Genomic DNA, 23,525 nt, shown 5'->3' with positions numbered 1-23,525 from the left:
GCTTTCTGACACAAAAATTAAACCTATGATTAAAAAAATGTATCCTGGGCGCCTGGGTGGCTCAGATGGTTGAGTGTCTGCCTTCGACTCGGGTCATGGTCCCAGGGTCCTGGGATCGAGTCCCGCATCGGGCTCCCTGCTCCTTGGGAGCCTGCTTCTCCCTCTGCTTCTTTCTCTCTCTCTCTCCCTCTCTTCTCTCTCTCCCTCTGTCTCTCATGAATAAATAAATAAAATCTTTAAAAAAAAATGTATCCTTCTACAGGGTTTTAAAAATTCTTATAGATCTAGAATGAGATCTGCTTTAGAATATATTCTTTTTTTTTTTAAGATTTTATTTATTTATTTGACAGAGAGAGACACAGCGAGAGAGGGAACACAAGCAGAGGGGTTGGGGGAGGGAGAAGCAGGCTTCCCGCTGAGCAGGGAGCCTGATGTAGGGCTCAATCCCAGGACCCTGGGACCATGACCTGAGCCGAAGGCAGATGCTTAATGACTGAGCCACCTAGGCGCCCCAGCTTTAGAATATATTGTGTTTCTCGTAGTACTATACATTCCTAAGATTTACTACTTTGTCTTTTATAGTGTGTTTTAGTTCTGTTTTGGCTATCATCTTTTTTTTGAAACTGAAAATTTTGAAGATTTTTTGAATTTTTGTGATAGTCATAAAATTGAAACAAAAAATAAAAACCATGCCTTTTCAATATAACTTGCTTGTGAATTGTACCTGTTCTTTTGTCCTAATGTGAACATTTACTCTGTATGCAAACTTTGTGATAGCAAGTATCCTATATCCACTCCATTTATAGTGAAACTAATCCTCTAAAGTTCCAATTAATCCTTCATTTGATTTCTGTAATTTAAGAAATCAGAAAGACTCATTTCAAGTTAATGTATCCCAATCGTTTACTTAAGTAAGATCTAATAAATTTTCTCTGTAATTTTTTCATATTAGGCAGAGGTTAAGGGAATAAATGGATACAAAAGATTATATTTTTAAGCAAAAAATATGGCCCCTTTTTCTTTTGAGATTTCTCAGATGTTTATGAAAGTTTGATTTCTGTTCCATAGACATATGGGAAATATAAAATGAATCAGAAAAGATATTGTCTTTATCAATATTGTCTAAAGTGATTATGCATTTTTCTTTTAGGCAGGGGAATGAAGAACAACAGCCTGAGGTTCCAATTCTTTATCATGATGTTACATCCCTCTTGCTCATCCAGATCTTAATGATGCCGCAACCCTTAAGAAAAGGTATGTCTTTGTAATTATGATTCTTAGACTATATAGTATACATAATACTCAAAATTATGGGGACAAATATTCAGTCTGTTGGAAATGTTTTGAGATCAATGACTTTATTATTTTTTAATAATAGTAAATCATATATATCTAAAAGAAGATGACAGTGAAATAAAGGTTGCTTTTTTTTTTCCTTATTGGTCTGTTCTTTTTAGGTTTTTATTCAATAATAAGGTAAAAAGATAAGGGAAACTCACCCCAAAGACTTCTGCTTTAAAAAAATTTAAAGTGATAATACAGAAATGTGAAAAAAAGCAAACTGTCAGCCTTAATGCCTCTACCCTATTTATATGCATAAATATTTTTTATAGTAGTAATCATAGGGTTTTTCAAAATGTGATACTCCATCATTTTTAGTGTTAATATATTATCTTGATATTAACAGCATTAACACTGTGATAACAATAGCATTAATATTACATTAGCAGTGGTTTAATTATTGTTCCATAGTCTTTGTAGTTTTCATTTAGACATTTAAAATATTCTGTTAAATAATTAACCATTCCCTTTTGGTTAAAAGCTTTGTTTTTGTGTTATGAGTGAACATGAAAGAACATCTATAGGTGTATAAAGGCCTTGTTACTGGGGAAGATATTTTTTGTGTGTGCTTCAACTTGATCTTTTAATAAAATCTTTTACCTAAGGGTATGAAGTGATCATTTATTTTATGCAAATTATGGTACTCTGAGGAGTTAAATGTCATTAATAAACAGGCATAATATTTTATACTCAAACTGAATTTTGTTTTTTTTTTTAAATTTTTATTTTAATCACCTGGTGTTCATTAAGGCCAAGTGCACTCCTTAATCCCCATCATGTATTTCATCCATCCCCCCACCCACCTTCCCTCTGGTAACCATTAGTGTGTTCAGTATAGTCAAGAGTCTGTTTCTTGGTTTGCCTCTCTCTCTCTTTTTTTTCCCTTTGCTTGTTTTGTTTCTTGAATTCGACATATGAGTGAAATCATATGGTATTTGTCTTTCTCTGACTGACTTATTTCACTGAGTGTAATACTCTCTAGCTCCATCCATGTCATTGCAAATGGCAAGATTTCATTCTTTATGGCTGAACAAATATTCCAATACATATGTATATGTATTTATACACCCCCCCACACATCATCTTTATCCATTCATCAGTTGATAGACACTCGGGTTGATTCCATATCTTGGCTATTGTAAATAATGCTGTAAATATAGGGGTGCATGTATTCCTTTGAATTAGAATTTTGTATTCTTCAGGTAAATATCCAGTAGTGCGGTTGCTATATCATAGGGTAGTTCTATTTTTAACTTTTTGAGGAACCTCCATACTGTTTTCCAGAGTGGCTGCACCAGTTTGCATTCCCACCAACAGTGCAAGAGGTTCCCTTTTTCTCCACGTTCTTGCCAACGCTTGTTTCTTGTGTTTTTTTTTTTTAAAGATTTATTTATTTGAGAGAGAGAGAGTACATGAGAAGGGGGAAGGTCAGAGGGAGAAGCAGACTCCCTGCTGAGCAGGGAGCCTGATGTGGGACTCAATCCTGGGACTCCAGGATCATGACCTGAGCCGAAGGCAGTCGCTTAACCAACTGAGCCACCCAGGCGCCCATCTTGTGTTTTCGATATTAGCCATTCTGGCAGGTGTGAGGTGATACCTCATTGTAGTTTTGATTTGTGTTTCCCTGATGATGAGTGATACTGAGCATCTCTTCATTTGTCTTTTGGCCATCTGGATGTCTTCTTTGGGAAAATGTCTATTCATGTCTTCTGCCCATTTCTAATTGGATTATTTGTTTTTTGGGTGTTGAGTTGTATAAATTCTTTTTTAAATTTTTATTTTTTTTTATTATGTTAGTCACCATACAGTACATCGTTTTTGATGTAGTTTGTAAATTCTGTATAGATTTTGGATACTGACCCTTTATCAGATATGTCATTTGCAAATATCTTCTCCCATTCTGTTGGTTGTCTTTTAGTTTTGTTGATTATTTCCTTCACTGTGCAGGAGCTTTTTATTTTGATGTAGTCCCAATAGTTTATTTTGCTTTTCTTTCCCTTGCCTCAGGAGACATATGTAGAAAGAAGTTGCTATGGCTGATGTCAAAGAAGTTACTGCCTGTGTTCTTTTCTAGGATTTTTATGGCTTCAGGTCTCACATTTAGATCATCAGTCCATTTTGAATTTATTTTTGTGTATGGTGTAAGAAAGCGGTCCAGTTTCATTCTTTTGCATGTTGCTGTCCAGTTTTCCCAACACCATTTGTTGAAGAGACTTTTTCCCGTTGGATATTCTTTCCTATTTTGCCAAAGATTAATTGACCATATAGTTGTGGGTTTATTTCTGGGTTTTCTAATTTGTTCCATTGATTTATATGTCTGTTTTTGTGCCAGTATCATACTGTTTTAATTGCTACAGCTTTGTAATATAACTTGAAGTCCAGAATTGTGATGCCTCCAGCTTTGCTTTTCCTTTTCAGGATTGCTTTGGCTATTTGGGGTCTTTTGTAGTTCCATACAAATTTCAGGATTGTTTATTCTAGTTCTGTGAAAAATGCTGTTGATATTTTGATAGGGATTGCATTAAATATGTAGATTGCTTTGTACCCAAAGCAGTGGGTATGGATATTTTAACGATATTTATTCTTCAGTCCATAAGCATGGAATCGCTTTCCTTTTCGTTGTGTCATCTTCACTTTCTTGCATCAGTGTTTTAGTTTTCAGAGTACAGGTCTTTCACCTCTTTGGTTTGATTTATTCCTAGGTATCTTAGCATTTTTGGTGCAGTTGTAAATGGGATTATTTTCTTAATTTCTCTTTCTGCTGCTTCATTATTGGTGTATAGAGATGCCACAAAGAAGAAAAAAAAGAGAAATGCCACAGATTTCTGAATGTTGATTTTGTACCATGGGAGTTTATTGAATTCATTTATCAGTTCTAGCAGTTTTTTTGGTGGGATCTTTCAGGTTTTCTATATATCATATCATGTCATCTGCAAATAGTGAAAGTTTTACTTCTTTCTTACCAAATTAGATGGCTTTTACTTCTTTTTGTTGTCTGATTGCTGTGGCTAGGACTTCCAGTACTATGTTGAATAAAAGTGGTGAGAGTGGACATCCTTGTCTTGTTCCTGACCTTAGGGGAAAGGCTCTCAGTTTTTCCCCATTGAGGATGATGTTAGCTGTGGGTTTTTCATAGATGGCCTTTAATATGTTATATTCCCTCTAAACCTACCTTGTTGAGGGTTTTTATCATGAATGGATGTTGTACTTTGACAGATGCTTTTCTGTACCTATTAAAATGATCATATGGTTCTTATCCTTTCTTTTATTAATGTGGTGTATCAAAATGATTGATTTGCTAATATTGGACCACTCTTGCAAACCAGGAGTATATCCCACGTGATGGTGGTGAATGATTTTTTTAATGCATTGTTGGATTTGGTTTGCTGATGTTTTGTTGAGGATTTTTGCATCTATAGTCATCAGAGATATTGGCCTGTAGTTTGTGTGTGTGTGTGTGTGTGTGTGTGTGGTTTTATCTGGTTTTGGTATCAGGTAATGCTGGCCTCATAGAATGAATTTGAAAGTATTCTTTCTTTTTCCATTTTTTGGAATAATTTGAGAAGAATTGGTATTAATTTTTCTTTAAATGTTTGGTAGAATTTGCCCGTGAAGCCATCTCGTCCTGGACTTTTGTTTGTTGTGAGTTTTTTGATTACTGATTCAGTTTCTTTGCTGGTAATCAGTCTGTCTAAATTTTCTGTTTCTTCCTGTTTCAGTTTTTGTAGTTTATATGTTTCTAGGAATTTATCCATTTCTTCTAGGTTGTTTAATTTTGTTGGCATATAGCTTTTCATAATATTCTCTTATAATTGTATTTCTGTGATGTTGGTTCATTGGTGATTCTGTTTAGTTGAGTCCTTTCTCTTTTTTTCTTGATAAGTCTGGCTAGAGGTTAATCAATTTTGTTGATTTTTTTTTTTCTCAGTGAACCAGTTCCTGTTTTCATTGATTTGTTCTATTGGTGTTTTTGTTGTTGTTTTTGTTTCTCTATTATTTATTTCTGCTCTAATCTTTATTGTTTCCTTCCTTTTGCTGGTTTTAGGTTTTGTTTGTTCTTTTTCTAGCTTCTTTAGGTACAAGGTTAGGTTGTTTTTTTTTAAGATTTTTTTTCTTGCTTCTTGAGGTAGGCCTGTATTGCTATAAACTTCCCTCTTAGAAAGACTTTTGCTGTATCCCAAAGATTTTGAACCATTGTGTTTTCATTTTCATTCGTTTCCATGTACTTTTTAATTTCTTCTTTTATTTCCTGGTTGATGCATTCATTGTCTAGTAGCATGTTATTTAACCTCCATGTATTTGTGATCTTTCGAGGTATTTTCTTGTGGTTGACTTACAGTTTCATAGCGTTGTAGTCAGAAAAGATGCATGTTGTGACTTTGATCTTTTTGAATTTGTTGAGGCTTGTTTTGTGGCCTAATATGTGATCAGTTCTGGAGAATGCCCCATACGTACTTGAATATTATTCTCTTGTTTTAGGATGAAATGTTCTGAGTATATCCATTAAATCTGGTAATTTTGGATTGTTTTTAAATATAAAATGCATAAAACATAAAATTCACGGGACACCTGGGTGGCTCAGTTAAGTTGCCAACCCTTGATTTCAACTCAGGTTATGATCTCAGGGTCCTGGGATTGAGTCCCGCATCGGGCTCCATGCTTAGTATCGAGTCTGCTTGAGATTCTCTCTCCTCCCTCTGCCCCTCACCCAGCTCATGTGTGCACTTTCCTCTAAAATAAATAATTAAACCTTTAAAAAACCCATAAAATTCACCTTTTTAACAATTTTAAAATGTACAATTCAGTACATTCATATGTTGTGCAACCATCACTATTACCTACCTCCAGAACATTTTCATCAGCCCAGAGAGAAACTTTGTATCCATTAAGCAATCACTTCCCTTTCTTCTTTCCCCAACCTCTAGAAACCACTAATCTGCTTTCTTACTCTATGGATTTGCCTGTACTAGATATTTCATATTAATATAATTATACAATATGTGGCCTTTTGTGTCTAGCTGCTTTCACTTAATGTGTTCAAGGTTCATCCATATGGTAGTATGTGTCGTACTTCATTTCTCTTCATGGCTGAGTAATATTTCATTGCAGAGCTATGCCACATTTTGTTTATCCAGTCATAATTTGATAGACATTTTGATTGTTTCTACCATTTGGCTCTTATGAGTAGTGCTACTGTGATATTTGTGTACAAGTTTTTGTTTGAATACCTGTCTTTAGTTCTTTTGTACATAGCTAAAAGTGTGTTTGCTGGGTCATGGTCATTCTATGTTTAACTTCTTGAGGAACTGCCAAATTTCAGATATTTTTGAATGTATCTTTTTGGGGGTTTGGCTGTGTATATGAATTTCATTATTTATTTTGCAGTCTTTAAAATATATACCTTTTAATTAGCTTTACTGAATTTCATCTCTTTGCAAAATTAGTTATAAGCTGTTTAGGTTTTATGTGTTACTTTGGTTAGTTTTCCTTATTTTAGGGAAGTAGTTGCTTTGGAGTTATGTTGGTTTGCCCTGACTGTGCTCTTCTAATTATACTAGTAGTCTTGCATTTTGAAATATAAACAATTTTACTTTGTTTTATAAAGTCTTCAAGATAGATAGTTTACTTATTTTTTTAAGATATTATATTTAAATATTTTACATATATGCATAATTACTACATAAATCTGAAAAGCTAAAATGAAGGAAACTTGATATATAGAAATAGACTTATTTCTATAATTAATATTTATCTGAAGAGAAAAATAGTTCAGTTGATTGTAAAGGACCTACTGTATTAGTGTCTGAGAGCTGTAACAGGTGCATCTCCTTTATCATGAGATGACAACTATTGGAGCTAGCCCTCAATAGAAGGTGAAGTTAATGCCAAAAGAAGATGTAATACATTGAATTAATTGAATGTAGTAGATTAAATTCAGTAGAAACATATTCTAAAATTGTTTACTAAAATATGAGTCAAAATTGGTTACTTAATTTATAATGGCTAAATGAGTATTTATTATATTCATTATTTATTATTATTCATTTATTATACCCATCATACCACTGGCCTCCAAAAAATAAGCTTAAAAGTAACTTATGATATGTCCCTATTTTCAGGTATGCATGTTTAGTTCTTTTATAACTTAGGATCAGGTTTGGCTGGGTATAACAGAAAAGAAACCCCAAATAACACAGTAGCTTAAGTAAGACAGACATTTATTTTTATTTTTTCATGTAGAAGGAAGTCTGAAGGTGGGCAGGTCAGGTCCTTCTACTTCATAGCACTGTAGCCCTATGATGTGGCTCTCACCTTTGTGTTTCAAGGAAGTTGCAGAAGTTGCAGCCATCATAGTCTTGTTTAATAAGGCAGCAGGATGGAGAGTTGGGAGAGGAACTTCACCCTCTCTTTTAAGAAGTCCTCTTGGAAGTTCCATACAAAACTTACATACCTTTGGCTAAAGTTCTTCCTTCTTTTGAACCTCTGGGATTTAAAACATAAAATCATCATCTTTTTTAGGAAGCGTCAGTTACTCAGATTTGGATCATGTCGTCGTTCTTTGCCACATCAGTCATTGATGAGTATCACGATTCTGTTCAATCATGCCTTGTAGGATAGAGATTCCAGGATTCAGTGGAATATCTGGTACTAGTGATTATAGACTATCTTCTGCATCAGCATCCAGAGATAGAAGGTTGCTTATTATTTCCCATTCACTTTAAGAAAGGAAATATTTCAGTCTTGCTTTGTTACAAACCAGTGCTTTATAAATAAGAATAAATTGTTTATTTTAGAATATTTCAGCCATATATAACAATAAAGAGCAGAGTTTAATGAACCTCCATGTACCCACCAATTATCAACTCATGACCAATCTTGTTTTATTTATATTCTCTCCTATTCCATCCCCTCTCCTATCCTGGGTTATTTCAAAGCAACTCTCAGACATCATATCATTTCATCTATATAGTCTTTAGTATGTATCTCTAAAAGATAAGGATTTGTTCAGTAAACATAACCACAATACCATGAACCCATTTTTTAAATGGACAGTTCTGCTTTACTATCATTAGATACCAAGTCAGTATTCAGATTTCTGTAGTTGTTATAAATGGTTTCTTGTAGTTGGTTTGTTTGACTTGGGATCCAGACAAGGTCTACACATTGGATTTGGTGGTTATTTCTCTTTTAAATCTATGGGTTTCCCTTCTCCCCTTACATTTTATTTGTTGAAGAATCTAGATCTTTTGTCTGTACTTTACTAATTGCATCCCCATGGTATCCTTTAATAATATGTTCTGTTCCCATGTGTTACCTGCAAACTGGCAGGGATTCAGTTATTTCCTTATTTCCTTTTTTTTTTTTTTTTGCAAAAACACACTTCATGGATGATGTAACATACTTTTCATCATAAGACAAATTCCAGATGTCTCTCTTTTCATGACATTAGAGGCTATGAATGATTGCCTAGATTGTTTTGTTTTTTGTGTTTTTTAAAAGATTTTATTTTTAACTAATCTGTACACCCAACATGGACCTCACAACCCTGAGATCAAGAGTCACATGCTCTACTGACTGAGCCAGCGAGGTATCCCTATTGAGTGTATTTTTTTTTTTTTTTAGCATCCTCCAGAGATGATTGGTTTTTTGTTTTTTAGTATTATGAATGCATGGATTTTAACAAAGTTGATGTCTTTTGTTCCTGGTGTAGAATACTAACTGTTTAACCACTTGTGTTTTGTTCGTGTTGGCTTGTGTTCTGATGATATGACCCCCGTAGTCTTGGATAGCTTTTTCAGGCCAAGGCTTTTTAATTTGTGATTTAAGAGTTCATTATTAGGAATCCATGAATCTCCTAAAATGATATAGGAAATTTTTGTATGTATATGTGCAGTTTTTTTCTGAGAAGTTCCATAGCCCATAACGAGGTTTTCAGAAGGATCTTGACCCTTAAAACTGAGTTAGCTATAAATTCTCCCGAGGACTCCTGGTTATAAACAGTATAAGGAATAATAATAAGGAAGTTGCTTTTGTGTAGTTGGAGAATCAGAAGCAGATTATAGTGGGATGAGAAATGAGACGGCAATGAGGAAACAGCAGAGAGAACTGTCAAGAACGAATGTGGGGAGAGAGCACGAGCTGTATGTGACATATTCAAAGGGATTATTTTTGTTGTTTTGTTAAGATAGAGTTTTGAGCATCTTTAAATGTTTGCCATTTCTCCATTATTTAGTTGATAATTCCTGGCGGTACATTTACCTTGTTACCCTCTCCTAGAAGCCTTTCACTTAAATGGGCGCTTTTCCCTTTCCCATAATAACTCATCTATAGTTCTGTTTTGACGCTTAACTCATTGTCATAATGGTAGATTTTCTTTTAATATCTCCTTCTCTAAACTATCAGTTCCTCCAGGACTTACATCATTTTACATGTATCCCTAGTGCCTACCTGCTACATAATATGCTCAGTAAATGGTTGTAGAATGGATATTAAATATCCAATTGTCTTATTTTCTGGTAAATTGCTTATTTTCTTTTTTGAAATTCAAGAAAGCTATTGCTTTCATTTGAATCTTTGTATCTTATAGTGTGATCATTTCTTTATAATGTTCTTTGAGAATGTTGGCAGTTCGTTAGACCCAAACCACAATTGCCCTGAAGTATACCCAAGGGAATAGCTTTAACTACCTTATTAGTTGTTAGAAAGACTTGGAATCTTTTCTCAGTTCTATGTTGATTAATGCAAAGAGTCTTATTAAACTATTTGGGTTCTTCACTCATCAAAGAGAAAATGGAGTTGAGCTTATTACACAAAACACACCACAAATTGATTTTTGCTATATACTAGATTTTTTGAAGAGAGAGTGTGTGTAGTTAGAAACTCAGATCATAAAAGAGAAGACCGAAAAGATTTGATGTTTGTATGGATATGTGCAAAGATCTTTATGGAGGGAGTGGAATAGTATATTTCTTTATAGAAATTTTTCATGGTAATTTTAGGAAAACAATAAAATGATACCATCTTTAGATTATATCATTTTTACTTGTATGATTTTCTCCTTAAGGTTTTATTGTTTTACATGACCTTGTCCTAAAAGAAAACTTGGAGCATTTTGTATTACCTTAACTCTAAAACATGGGAAAGGAATTTCTGCAGGCATCTGAATCCTGTTTGTCTTCTTGTTTTATCACCTGCACTAAGCATGGTACCCATAGGCCAACCAGTAAATATCTCCCCAGAAGACTATAGGTTCCTTGGATTACTTCTACAAAACCCAACACAAATGCCATTGCATAGAGAGGGTACTTACTAAATACTTAATTGTCTTATTTTTGAAAATTGCTCATTGCATGCTTATGCATTACCCATTGAAGAAAATCTGGTTTATTCAGATTTTATTGGTATCATTAAAGAGTCAAGGGGTTGTCTCAGTTATGTCAGTACCCTTTGAAATATTTATTCCTTTTTTTTTTAGGATTTTATCTTGATGAAATTGTCAGAAATATAGGCAAAGATTTACACATATTTTCTATTTAAAATGTTTTAATTTAATGAGTTGTGAACTCTTTTAAGATTTTTTTTTAAATGATAAATTGAATGTAAATAACAAAACCAATGACTTCATGTTCTCAAATAGTATAATGAGGTAGATATGGCACCTGTCCAGGACTTCAGAAACTTCATTTCACATGGGTGCCTGGGTGGCTCAGTCAGCTGGGTGTCTGACTCTTGATTTCGACTCAGCTCATGATCTCAGGGTCGAGAGATAGAGCCCTGTGTCTGGCTCCATGCTGGGCATGGATCCTGCTTAAGATTCTCTCCCTCCCTCTTCCTCTGCTCCTTCCCCCTAAAAAAAAAGAAACTTCAGTTCACAGACGTTTAGAATAGGAAGTAAGGAATATAATTTTCATTTTTGATCCTAAGAAAAAATTCACTTTTTAAAGAGCTCCAGGCTAACGTTTCTTCCATACCAAACTCTTGTATCCTATGTGATCAGTTTTCCATTATTGACTAGCCCTCACAGCACCATGTTCCCCCACCCCTTTTTCCTGTCATGCAGTAGCACTGTAAAGTGTACAGTCTGTGCCGTGGTGCACAGTCTGTTTGCACGGGCATTTCAAGTAAAGTAATGCCCAGAAATACCACTCGTATATAATGCCCTCTCATTTTAAACCACATTTTTTTTTTTTGCTTAAAAAGAAGTAATATATTTAAGGAAAATAACAGCTACTATAAGCATAATCTTAGCTTCTCAATGCAGCAAAATGTTAATTTCGGGTTTCAGTCATTTTTTTCCTGCTTTGATTATCATCGTTTTTCAAGTATTTCAAATGGCATTTTAAAGTCACAGCTTATGCTTAAGTTCCCACATTCACTCATTCATCCAACAAATATTTACTAAATGCTTACCATGTGAAATCATTTTTTTTTTAGGGACTTGGAAGAAAAAAGAAATCACTCATATAAGATGTACATTGGGTCCATCGGTTGCTATCTTCTAAGGTTGCAACAGAGAACAAAGCCTTTCAAATCCAATTATCAACATTTTAAAAGGAAAGGGAAAAATTGGACATCTACTCTCTCTCAGTCAGTGTGCTTTTAAAAAACCCAAAACCAAAACCCCACTATCAAACCACCTGAAGGTGAACACTGGAAGACCATTACTTTACAGTGAGAGACTACCATCATTCTCTACCTTCAGAGGGTTACCAAATGCTGTCTTTTTTATCATTTAAATTTCTCTAATTTAACTCATTCTCTCCATCATCATTATTCTTCCTTAGTTCAGGTCATCTAATTTCTCATTTGTGGTACTTTTGCTATCTGCTAATAGGTTGTCTTGCCACTAATCTTGCCTTGTTTCAGTCCCTTTCTCCTAAGAAGCAGCCGTGAATATTTTAGATGGGTCTTGCTTTTTTATCCATTCTGATACCCTGTGTCTTTTGTTTGGAGCATTTAGTCCATTTACATTCAGAGTGATTATTGATAGATATGAATTTAGAAACATTGTGTTACCTGTAAAGGTAGTGTTTTTGGAGATGTTCTCTATTCCTTTCTACTCTTTGTTGCTTTTGGTCTTATTTTCCCCCCACTCAAAGAGTCCCCTTTAATATATCTTGCAGGGCTAATTTAGTGGTCACGAATGCCTTTACTTTATGTTTGTCTGGGAAACTATCTCTCCTATTTTGAATGATAGCCTTGCTGGATAAAGTATTCTTGGTTACGTATTTTTCCCATTTAGCATGTTGGATATATCCTGCCACATTCTTCTGGCCTGCCAAGTTTCTGTGGACAGATCTGCTGTGAACCTGATCTGTCTTCCCTTGTAAGTTAAGGACTTTTCTCCCCTTGCTGCTTTCAGGATTCTTTCCTTGTGTGTTCATTTTGTGAATTTGACTATGATATGTCTTGGTGATGGCCAGCTTTTGTTGAATTTAATGGGAGTTCTCTCTAATGGATTTTGATGTCTGTTTCTTTCCCCAGATTAGGGGAAATTTTCAACAATAATTTGCTCAAACAAACCTTTTGCCCCTTTTTGTCTCTCTTCATCTTCTGGGACTTCTATAATATGAATGTTATTACACTTTAAGGAGTCGCTGAGTTCCACGTCTACATTCATGATCCAATACCTTTCTTTCCCTCTTCTTAGTTTCATTATTTTCCATAATTTTATCTTCTACATCACTGATTCATTCCTCTGCTTCATCCATCCTTGTTGTCATGGCATCCATTCGGGTTTACATCAGTTATAGCATTTTTAAAAAATTTTCAGCCTGACTAGTTTTTAGTTCTTTTATCTCTGTAGTAAGGGATTCTCTAGTGTCCTCTGTGTTTTTTTTTTTCAAGTCCACCTAGTATCCTTATAATTGTTGTTTCAAATTCTAGTTTAGACATCTTACTTATATTTGTTTTGATTAAATCCCTGGCTGTTACTTCTTCCTTTTCTTTCTTTTGGGGTGAATTCCTCCATCTTGTCATTTTGGAGGTCCAAATAAAAAAAATAAAAAAAAAATAAAGGAAGCTAGATGCTAGGTGTGTTTTGGTCTGCTTGTTAAGAGAAGCTTGATCTAAAAAATAAAATAATTACTTTTTCTGTATCAAAAACAAAAAAGAAAACCAAAAACCCAAGAAAACCCCAAAGGAAGCTAGATCCTGCTTCTCCTAGAGCTGCAGCTTTAAAGCTCTCTATGATCGGTAGACTTGCTGTGGGCAAGGGGTTTGTGCTGGTCTTCTGGGGGAGGAGCCTGCTGCTCTCATTCTTAGGTGGACTTGCCTTAGTGGAGATGCACCTGCAGGGTGCAGGGAGGCGGGGCTTGGTGTAAGCAGCTCTGGCTTCCATTTGGTGGTGCTGTTTTGCTCACTGAAGTTGGTCAGTGTTAATGGGAGACAGAGTTGGCGGGGGGTGGGGGGGAGGGATGGCTTCAACCCACTCTGTCATCTCAGGACTGAGAGCTCATGCCCATCACTCCTCAGGAAGCCCTCGCAGACAAGCAAACAATTACCCCTCCTGTGTCCCCAGCTTCCATCAGATCCCTGCCTTCACCCTGTCTGTGTCCAAGCTGAATGCCTGCCAGGTGGTAGAGCACTCCTGTATTTTATCTCAGGCACAGCTAAATTTCAAAACTCCAAACTTGAGAGACCCCCTGAAGCTGGACCTGCACTGATCCTCTGGGGGAGGATCTCGCTGCTCTGTGGCTGGTGCCGGCTAGTCCCAAAAAACAGTCACACAACTGCACAGTGGTTTGGAGTTTATGATAAATCATAGCACAAAGCCACTGCCAAGGTTTGCTGCCCTCAGCCAGCTTCTTTGCTCCTGTGCTGGTGAAGAGGGTAGCTCAATGGCACCCACAGGGTCTTTTGCCCCCAGAGAGGCCATATCACCTCTACCAAATGCACACCAAGCAGGGGAACTGTTTCTTCCTGTGGGACCCAGGGGATCTTCAGACCACGCTGCCCACTCCCTGGTCTCCACCCTCCTTCCCCGCAGGAGTACCACTAAGGCCATGAGGCATGACCTTGGCGATGGTGCAGACCTCTGAAACTTCAGACTCTGCACTCTGCTATTTATAAAAAACTCAGTATTTAAACTTTCTCCTTTTCTCAATCAGTGGTTTTGGGGAAGAGTTTTCTGGTGCAGTCTCCTGTGTGTGTGTTTTTACTCTTTCTTCACTCTCTCTCTCTCTCTTTCTTTCTCTTTTGCTCCTCTCTCTGTGATCGGGGCTCCTCCCCTCCACAGCTCCCATGGCTCTTTTCTCCCCCAAATCAACTCTCTGCAGATCCTACCTCCCATGAGGTGGTCACTTTTTCTGCTTGTAGCCATGCAGCTTTGTTCTCTCAGTCCTCAGATCAATTTTTTTGGGTGTTCTGAATGATATTTGGATAGATTAATATTTATCTAGCTGTTTTTGAGGGAAGAGGTAAGCTTAGGGTTGCCCTACTCCTCCACCATCTTAACCCTGTACCAACAGTGACTATTTTAAAATACAAATCTGATATTAGCATTCTCATGCTTAAAGTTCTTCAGTGGCTTCCATTGGCCAGTCTAGGGGCTATAAATCAAATGCCTATAGATAATCAACCAGGTAATATAAATACTAACATTAATAACAACAGATATTTACTGATTGTCATTGCTCTTTACTGTTTTAAGCATCTGTTTTAAATGAGCATTTAAAACAGCATTGCTGTTTACTGTTTTAAGCATTAAACATTAAGATCTTAAGTTCTTAACATCTATATTCTGGCATATGCTTATCACCTAGGTGTTAGGACATTTAGAAATCCACTTAGAGCTAGCTTATAAGCACAAAGGAAGAGCACTGATGGACTCACATTACCAAACTGTAGGAGTTGAGGGTAGTCTTGGGAATTACCAGAACAAGGGCTTTGGATGCTGGCAGGGTTTTTGCCATCTTGGGTCTCTCCCCTCTGTGGGTCTGCTTCATTCAGTGTTACTCTAGACAGTCTCTACCATAGACCAGGAGAATGACCTCTGACACTTCAAGACTCACATCTTTATACTTTCCATTTACCTCTAGTTAGAAAGATCCCAGACAGGCACTCTGACTTGCTCAGCTATATAGTTCCCATCCCAGCCTATCAACATGAGTAAGAGACAGTGCTTGCGTGTGTATGCATGCACACACCCACTCACTCACTTTAAAATCAGGAAAGATTTTCCTTAGGAAGTGACCTTAAGGTGTCATCTGACTTAAGAGTTAGCTAGACTATGAGGAAGGAAAGAGTGTTTCAACTTGTACGGAGACCCACTGGGAGGATACCAAATATTTCTTTTAAAAAGATCAGTCTGGCTCTAATAATAATAATAAAAAGTAGATTGCAGGGGGCTAAGGGATGATGCACATAAATCACTGTGCAGGAGAAAGTTAACATACAAGACCTGACTGTTAACTTTTGGAAAGGCCTTGCCTGGCATCTGGGAACTTCGATTTGGGGAGGGTCTCCATCATCTCCACCATCCACAGAATTGATGAGAGTGGCTCACTGTGTCTAAACTGTACAAACAAACAGTGGTTTATGCTGACATACCTGCTTTCCCCATGAGAGTTTAGAACTTTGATATGTGCTAGGCAGAGGGTGCCTATGTGACCTGCCCCGAGTAAAAACCTTGGGCACTGAATTTCTCTTAACAAGCTTCCCTGGTGTCAATTTCTCACATGCTTTCACAACTTAATGTTAGGAGGAATTAAGCATGCCCTGTGTTACTCTACTGGTAGAGAACTCTGGAAGTTTCATCTGGACTATGCCCAATGTGCCTTTTGCCTTCTCTGATTTTACTTTATATCTCTTGCTATAATAAATCATAGGACTATATGCTGAGTCTTGTGAATCCTCCTGGTGCATCATCAGCCTGGAAGTGGTCTTGGGGACCCCCAACACAACTAATTAATCTGGGATTATAGGTGTAGGCAAGAAAGGTTAGAAGCCTAGTCCAAGGTGTTGGAACTGACTTGAGATAGTTATTAAAAGTAGAATTGACAGGACTTAGTGATTGTTTTCATGTGGGGAGAATGAAATAGGAAAGTATCAGGGATATCTATAGGTTTCTGACTTCAGCAGCTGATTAAATGGTAGTACCCATTTATTAGTGGAGCAGCATAATATTTACAATAGAAGGAATACTGAATCTGCAATAAAATGATCTATGTGGATTCAAGTTCAGACCTGGGTGCTTATTACCTTTTTATCGGAGGCACATCCTTTTGAAGCTCAGATGTCCAGTTGAGACTGTTATGAGGATTGAATGAGACATTTGAGGAAATTTTCTAAGTTATTAGCTGTATGTAAATATTAATTATGATTTTAAGGTATCATTTATTAAGTACCTAATATGTGCCAGAAGCTACCAGGCATTTTATGTATTGTTACTACTGTTTTTGCATTGTTATAGTTTTAAATTGAATTTTTAAACTCAGAGTGCCTAATATATTGGTATTTCCTTTTTTTTTTTAACTTCAGAAGTTCTGCATTATATGTTATATTCTTTATAAGGTTTATATCATACTAGATTTGGATGAAGTGTTGGTTTTAAACATTGGCTCCTAGACATTGTTGTTAAGCACTTAATGTCCAGTAAGGGGATTTGCCAAGATTACACAGCTATTCCAAGGTTGAGTGGCATTAGCACTCTGGTCTTCTAAAACAGAGCATGCTTTACACTATGCTAAATGCCTCTCATTTACGTATTCTGTGGTTGAATAAAGGAATTTTGCTTTTATGATTTCAGATCAGTTAGCAAATATAATATCACATAATCTCATTTTATTAACTTCTTAAATGTTGAACAAAAACCAATTATATGTTTAAGGAAAGACATATATTTGTGAAATGATCTTGAGTACAAAATGTCTAGATTCCAAAGAAATAATTATCTTCTCTTTCTCTTGTAGACCATTTCACCTGCATTGTGAAGGTGCTTTTTACCCTACTATACACACAAGCTCTTGTGGCACTTTCAGTTAAATGCAATGAGGAAGATAGGTCAGCCTGGAAACACACGGGAGCTCTCAAAAAGGTTAGTGTCTTCTCTGAATTTGTCATTTAGTAGTTTGGTGAACTCATTTAAGTTGGGGATATGAGTGAGTGAGATTAGGTGTTTGGAAGGCAAATGAGTTAATAATAGTATTTTAATTGAAATGAGCACCATTAGGTTAAAAAAGTTAAAAATATTTCCTTAATCAGTGAGGTCTTCTGCATCTCTCTGTAAACCCTTGGCCTTTTTCCCTTTTTATTTAGGCAGTTTTGTTTTGCTTTTGCTTGCAAGCCTTAAACTTAGAGAAGTCATAAAAATTGTGCCAACCAGTAAGCAAATAATAAAGTATCTGCAAACTTACCTATTTTACTTATTTGTCATCTTTTCTTCTCCTTGCTCCTATTTCCAATCAATCCAAAGATGGCTTTTGACTCATCACTTAGGAATTTAAAAATCCTAGTCTTTTCTTAATTATGCTTCTTTAAATAGTAATTTTTCCGTGTTAAAAAAAAATACATAAGTGGGGCACCTGGGTGGCTCAGTCAGTTAAGCATCCAGCTCTTGATTTTGGCTCAGGTCATGATCTCAGGTTGTGGGATTGAGCCTCATGTCTGGCTCCGTGCTTGGCATGGAGCCTGCTAAAGATTCTGTCCCTCTCCCCCTGCCCCACCCCGCTCCCCCTCTTAAAAAAAATACATAAGTTCTTAGCAAATTTAAAGTTTTCTGACTAAAATTACATAAACAATTTAGAAAAAGTATGCAAGTTTAGTTAAACATAAGTATTTTCAGTGACTTCAGAACAAAAGTGATACTATAGAACCAAAGAACTGTGACTTAGTGGTTTGGCTGAGAGGTAGGTAAAATAAGAAAATTACTTCAGTGTTTATTTGGGGAGGTTGGTAGGAAAAAATAGTGAGTGTAGTGTTAATTGAACCTATTGATTGGTTTATAGACTCTTCGAGAGGTTTTAAACCTTACTGAAAGGTTTGTATTAAAATCATATGTACTTATATCAAAGGAGAGAAAACTTATACATGAAATGTGTTCAATATAATCTTCACTTTTATTACTAGTTGACTCCCAAACCATGATTATTTTTTTTTTAATTTTATTTATTTATTTGACAGAGAGAGACACAGTGAGAGAGAGAACACATGTACAGGGAGTGGGTAAGGGAGAAGCAGGCTTCCCGCGGAGCGGGGAGCCCAATGCAGGGCTTGATCCCAGGACCCTGGGATCATGACCTGAGCTGAAGGCAGACGCTTAACAGCTGAGCCACCCAGGTTCCCCATCAAACCATGGTTATATGCACAAAAATTTAATATAGTATTATCACCAAGTTTATTATGTCTTAATTAGGGATATTGGTTGTTGGCCTGAATACTAGACTGAACTCCTGCCACTAAATAGTTCATTCTTGGATAATTTTGCCTTCTGCAATTATCTTTCTTTTTTTCTAAATACTCTTTCAGTATCTCTGCACTGTAATTTGATATTTGGATTGTTAGTATTCACATCAGGTATTTTAGGTTTCTTTGCTGTGTCATTGTTTAAATGTATTTCCTTGGGGCGCCTGGGTGGCTCAGTCATTGAGCATCTGCCTTCGACTCAGGTCATGATCCCAGGGTCCTGGCTTCGAGCCCTGCATTGGGCTCTCTGCTCAGCAGGAAGCCTGCTTCTCCCTCTTCCATTCCCCCCCTGCTTGTGTTCCCTCTCTTGCTGTCTCTCTCTCTCTTTCAAAATAAATAAAATCTTTAAAAATATATATATATTTCTTTAATAATCTGATCATGAAACAGTACACATTTAAAACATTTTCTGATATTATTTAGGTCTAAATATATTCATCTGTTTGCTAAAATGAGACCTTATGACAGAAAATTAGACAGTTGTAAATCTATGATGGAACTAATTTAGGGTAACTGTTCTGTCAATTTTCTTTCTCAATTTGATAATTATTAGCTATTTTAAAAAATAGTTAATGAAACATTTAATGTAAGGCAGATTCTTATCAGAACATAAATTAGAAGTTTATAGCCATATAAATTGCTTTTAGTGAATGGAAACAAAAAATTATGGTTATCTTGTTTGTTGGTTTGCCACATGTTGCTAGCTTTTTCTATAATAGATCTAAACATTTAGATACATAGCAGATTGTAAATAATAGCAAAAACAATGTTTACAAGTAATGAAATACATCATTGTGATTTCTGTAACTATTCTGCATCATTCATTCTTCTTTTTTTAAGTTCCTTCTTCCTTTACTTATTCCTTCCTTCTCACCCCCTTCTTTACTTCTTTCCTTTCTTCATTGAGTCTCGCTTATTCATTCCATCCCTCATTTTCTTATCATCAGGTATGATAATTCCAGTGAAAACAGATTTTTGCCAGCTCAATCTGGTCCAGGGCAATAAAAAAATATGTACTATGTATTTTTAAAGGATAATGACGTTTAGTTGTGCTGGAAAAATCATTATTACAGTTAGTATAAATTATGTTCTTTTGGTTAGTGGAATTTCTGTTAAAAGACTATTCCGGGGTTTCATAATCTGAGGTCTTTTCCTTTCCTTTTGTTTTGTTTTATTTTGTTTTGCTGGGGAGTGGGACCATAGCATCCAGTATATACTCAAAGGGCCTGTCACCCCCAAAATTTGAAGAACTACTATAATTTAGACAAAGCATCTGCCCCACGCCTAACTATTGCATCTCTCAACCTCTGATCCTTTTCTTCATTTAACCCACATTCCTTTGCAATCTCTCCCATTGGCTTCTTTTTTTTCCTTAGGACTTTGTTTATTTGAGAGAGAGAGTGAGAGAGCACGAGCAGGGGGGAGGGACAGAGGAAGAGGGAGAAGCAGACTCCCCACTCAGCAGGGAGCCCCACGAGAGGCTTGGTCCCAGGGCCCCGGGACCATAACCTGAGTGGAAGGCAGACGCCTAACCCACTGAGCCACCCAGGCACCCCTCCCATTGGATTCTTTTGATCTTGATTCTAGTTCTTTCATCCATGGTCTCAGAAATCCTCTTCTTAAGCTTTACAATCCTCTTTGTAAATTCAAATATTGCCTATATAATAATATGCTTTCCTAAGACTTCTTACATATGAAAATTATTTTCTTATCTAATAAATCTGATCAGAAGTTCTCCATACAAAAGAGTGAATATTACATTATATTTGACTTCCTGATCTGATACAGTACCTGCCATGTGTAAAAGAAGTGCTTAAGATGTATTTTGATAATAATGACTTAAAAGCTGATTATCACTCAGTAACTTACTTGGATGATCTCAACATCATTTATTTTTATTGGAGGATATTTTTCCCATAAGTTAGAAAGTATTATGACTTGAAATACTTCTCTGTTGTTATACTCTGTAAATCTTTTAATCAAGGGCGTATTGAATTTAGGAAGCTTTTAGGCTGAATTATATATTTTCAGAAACTTTAATATGTCACATTGGTTATAAGCAGCAAAATCATGGTAATATTTTCTTGCATCTTCTGCATTTTGAGTTTAAGTGAACTCTGCCTATTTAAAAACTACTCTGATTAAATTAATTTTCAAAACAATGTGTTGCTGTTTTGAATTTAGTGGGATATTGTTGTGAATTATATGTAACCTGTAAGTCATCATATTTGGCAAGTGATCATCCTCTTGGTTAATTAGGCAAGGGTGGAGTGGATCACATGATTTAAAGAGTGCAGTTATAGAGTCAGGGCTGTTTTTGTAGTTTAGAATCAGGACATGATAACACCTCATGGCTGAATGATATGACAGAAAGCAGAGGAGTAATTTAAAGATAATGCAAAGAATTGATTATCTAGGCAAGTTCCAAGGTCAAGAACTCCAACATTACCAAAATAAATTCTCTCAACTAGACAGCAGGTATTTATTGCTCAGAATTTTGTTATGCAAAGCGAAACATATAAACTACAAAGTATAGTTCCTGGCATTTTGGAATTTACTGTCTAGGTGAAGAGAGCACAATAACCCATGAGAAACAATAGGAAGACTAAGTATCGTCAAATAACAAATTGTGTTTGTTCACACATTTAGTGCTTATCAGACTGTCAGGATAAACATATATCCTATAGTGTTTACTCAAGTCTTATATTTTACTATTTAAAAAGTATAGTTAATGAGTAGAATAAATGACATCATAGCAAAGTTATTACTTTAGTCCAGTTTACACCTTACTGTAATTTGCAACAACCTCTAATATCTCAGTGAATATAAAAAAGGGCATATTTCTTTATGTGTAAGAAGACTTAATGACAGGGGTTCCTGGATGGCTCAGTAGGTTAAGCATTTGGCTCTTGATCAGCTCAGGTCATGATCTCAGGGTTGTGAGAACAAGCCCCATGTGGGACTCTGCTGGGCTTAGAGCCTACTTAAGATTCTCTCTCTCCCTTTCCCTCTGCCCCTCCTCCCCACACCACGCCACTGCACACATTCTCTCTCTTATAAAAAACAAAAAACAAAAAAACCTTATTGAAATAAATTTGAATTTATAAATAGCCTTTATTTCTCCTATCTTATAAAAAGTATAGCATCATTAAGCTTAATTTGTAAACTGTTATTTAATATAAATATTTGTACATTTTTTAATAAGCATATTGTCCTATATTACTTTCACATTAAGTTGTTTTAACAAATTTTATTCAAGGAATTCAAGGGAAATTGTGAAAGAAAAAATTTATGGTTCATGTTTTCTTCTATTTCATGCATGTATGATTTTGCCATTATAATGAGTGTATGTACATTGCTTCTGTTGGCTTTTTTCACATCATATGAACATTTTTTCATACAGCTCAAATTTGTCATATTCACTGCCTGCCTATAAAATATTCTTTTGAGTTGATATGGCATGATTTAGGTAACTGCTTCACTTTTGTTGGTCATTTCTAGTTTTTTATTATTATCGTGCTGCAATGAATGTCTTGGGTGGATAGTTATTTTTTTCTTTTAGATTATTTCCCTAGGAAGAATTTCCAGGAGTAGAAATTACTGGGTCAAAAGATATGATTTACATATGTTCATTTACACATATGTTATGTAATTTACATCTGTCTTTTAAAGAAGTATTGGAGAGGAGCCTGGGTGGCTCAGTCGGTTATGCATCTACCTTCGGCTCAGGTCATGATCTCAGAGTCCTGGGCTCAAGCCCCACGTTGGGCTCCCTGCTCAGCACAGAGCCTGCTTCTCCCTCTGCTCCTATCCCCATCCTACTCTCTATCAAATAATTAAATAAAGTCTTTTAAAAAAATTTTACAGAAATAAGTATTGGAATAGTTTTATCACATACCCAATTTCATTGTGAATCCAGAGGTGTATTGTTGTACACAGATTTTGAGGAGTTGAAGTTTACATTTGTGAAAAAAATGTAGTCACAGTTATAGCTCTACTTATTAAAAAGTGTTCTTTCCAGTGTAATTTTTTTCTGTAATTTTCAGTGACTGATGGAGCTCATTTTTCATTTTTTCCCAGAATACATGTGATGCAGAGAAGTCTTATGAAGTGTTACTGAGCTTTGTGATAAGTGAACTATCTAAAGGAAAGTTATACCATGAAGAAGGAACTCAGGAATGTGCAATGGTATGCTCCAAGTGTAGTGGTTATTTGTTAAAAATGTGGATATTGTTGCCATTATGAATGTAATTTTTAAGCTATATCTGTTATAGAATAAATTGTTCAGATTCTCTTTTTTAACTTTAGGTTAGCCCTATTGCTTGGTCTCCTGAATCCATGGAAAAATACTTACAGGACTTCTGCTTACCTTTCCTCAGAATCACCAGCCTTCTTCAGCACCACCTTTTTGGGGAAGATTTACCTAGCTGCCAGGTATAATTTGGGGTAGAGAATAAGAAGTCTTATTTTTACAATTAATTAATTTTTTGAAATGTACTGACACATAGTATAATCCTTAAATCTATATACAGAACTGTCATGCAAGTATGTTAGTCTAACTCAAAGTAATAAATATTTAGAACATTTACTATTAATGTTATTTTTTGTATTTGCTAGTATCCACTCACTTTTATAATAATATTACTAATACTTGATATTTGAGCACTTTTGTATGAATTCAGTGAATGCAGTAGTTGAACAGGATCATAGTATTCATATTGATATATTTATCATTATTTTTATCATCTTGGTATATTAATCACTGATCATCATCTACTTTT

General features: G+C 35.6%; 1 protein-coding gene across 2 annotated transcripts in view; it reads left to right on the top strand.

The window, feature by feature from the left end:
* UBR3 (ubiquitin protein ligase E3 component n-recognin 3) overlaps positions 1-23,525 on the top strand; it is a 223,962-nt gene that overhangs the window by 180,479 nt on the left and 19,958 nt on the right. For both annotated transcript variants that reach the window (XM_088021641.1, XM_088021642.1), the window contains exons 32-35: positions 1,151-1,254; positions 17,253-17,377; positions 22,825-22,932; positions 23,053-23,178. In XM_088021641.1, the coding sequence (XP_087877767.1) occupies positions 1,151-1,254; positions 17,253-17,377; positions 22,825-22,932; positions 23,053-23,178 (463 nt within the window). The remainder of the gene's footprint in view (positions 1-1,150; positions 1,255-17,252; positions 17,378-22,824; positions 22,933-23,052; positions 23,179-23,525) is intronic.

Source organism: Eumetopias jubatus, unplaced genomic scaffold (assembly GCF_037043125.1).
Source record: "Eumetopias jubatus isolate StellerSeaLion01/CBP00866 unplaced genomic scaffold, mEumJub1_p1.0 scaffold_3, whole genome shotgun sequence".
NCBI lineage: Eukaryota > Metazoa > Chordata > Mammalia > Carnivora > Otariidae > Eumetopias > Eumetopias jubatus.
Note: the sequence above shows the minus strand (reverse complement) of the source record. Positions and strands in the feature narration are given on the sequence as shown.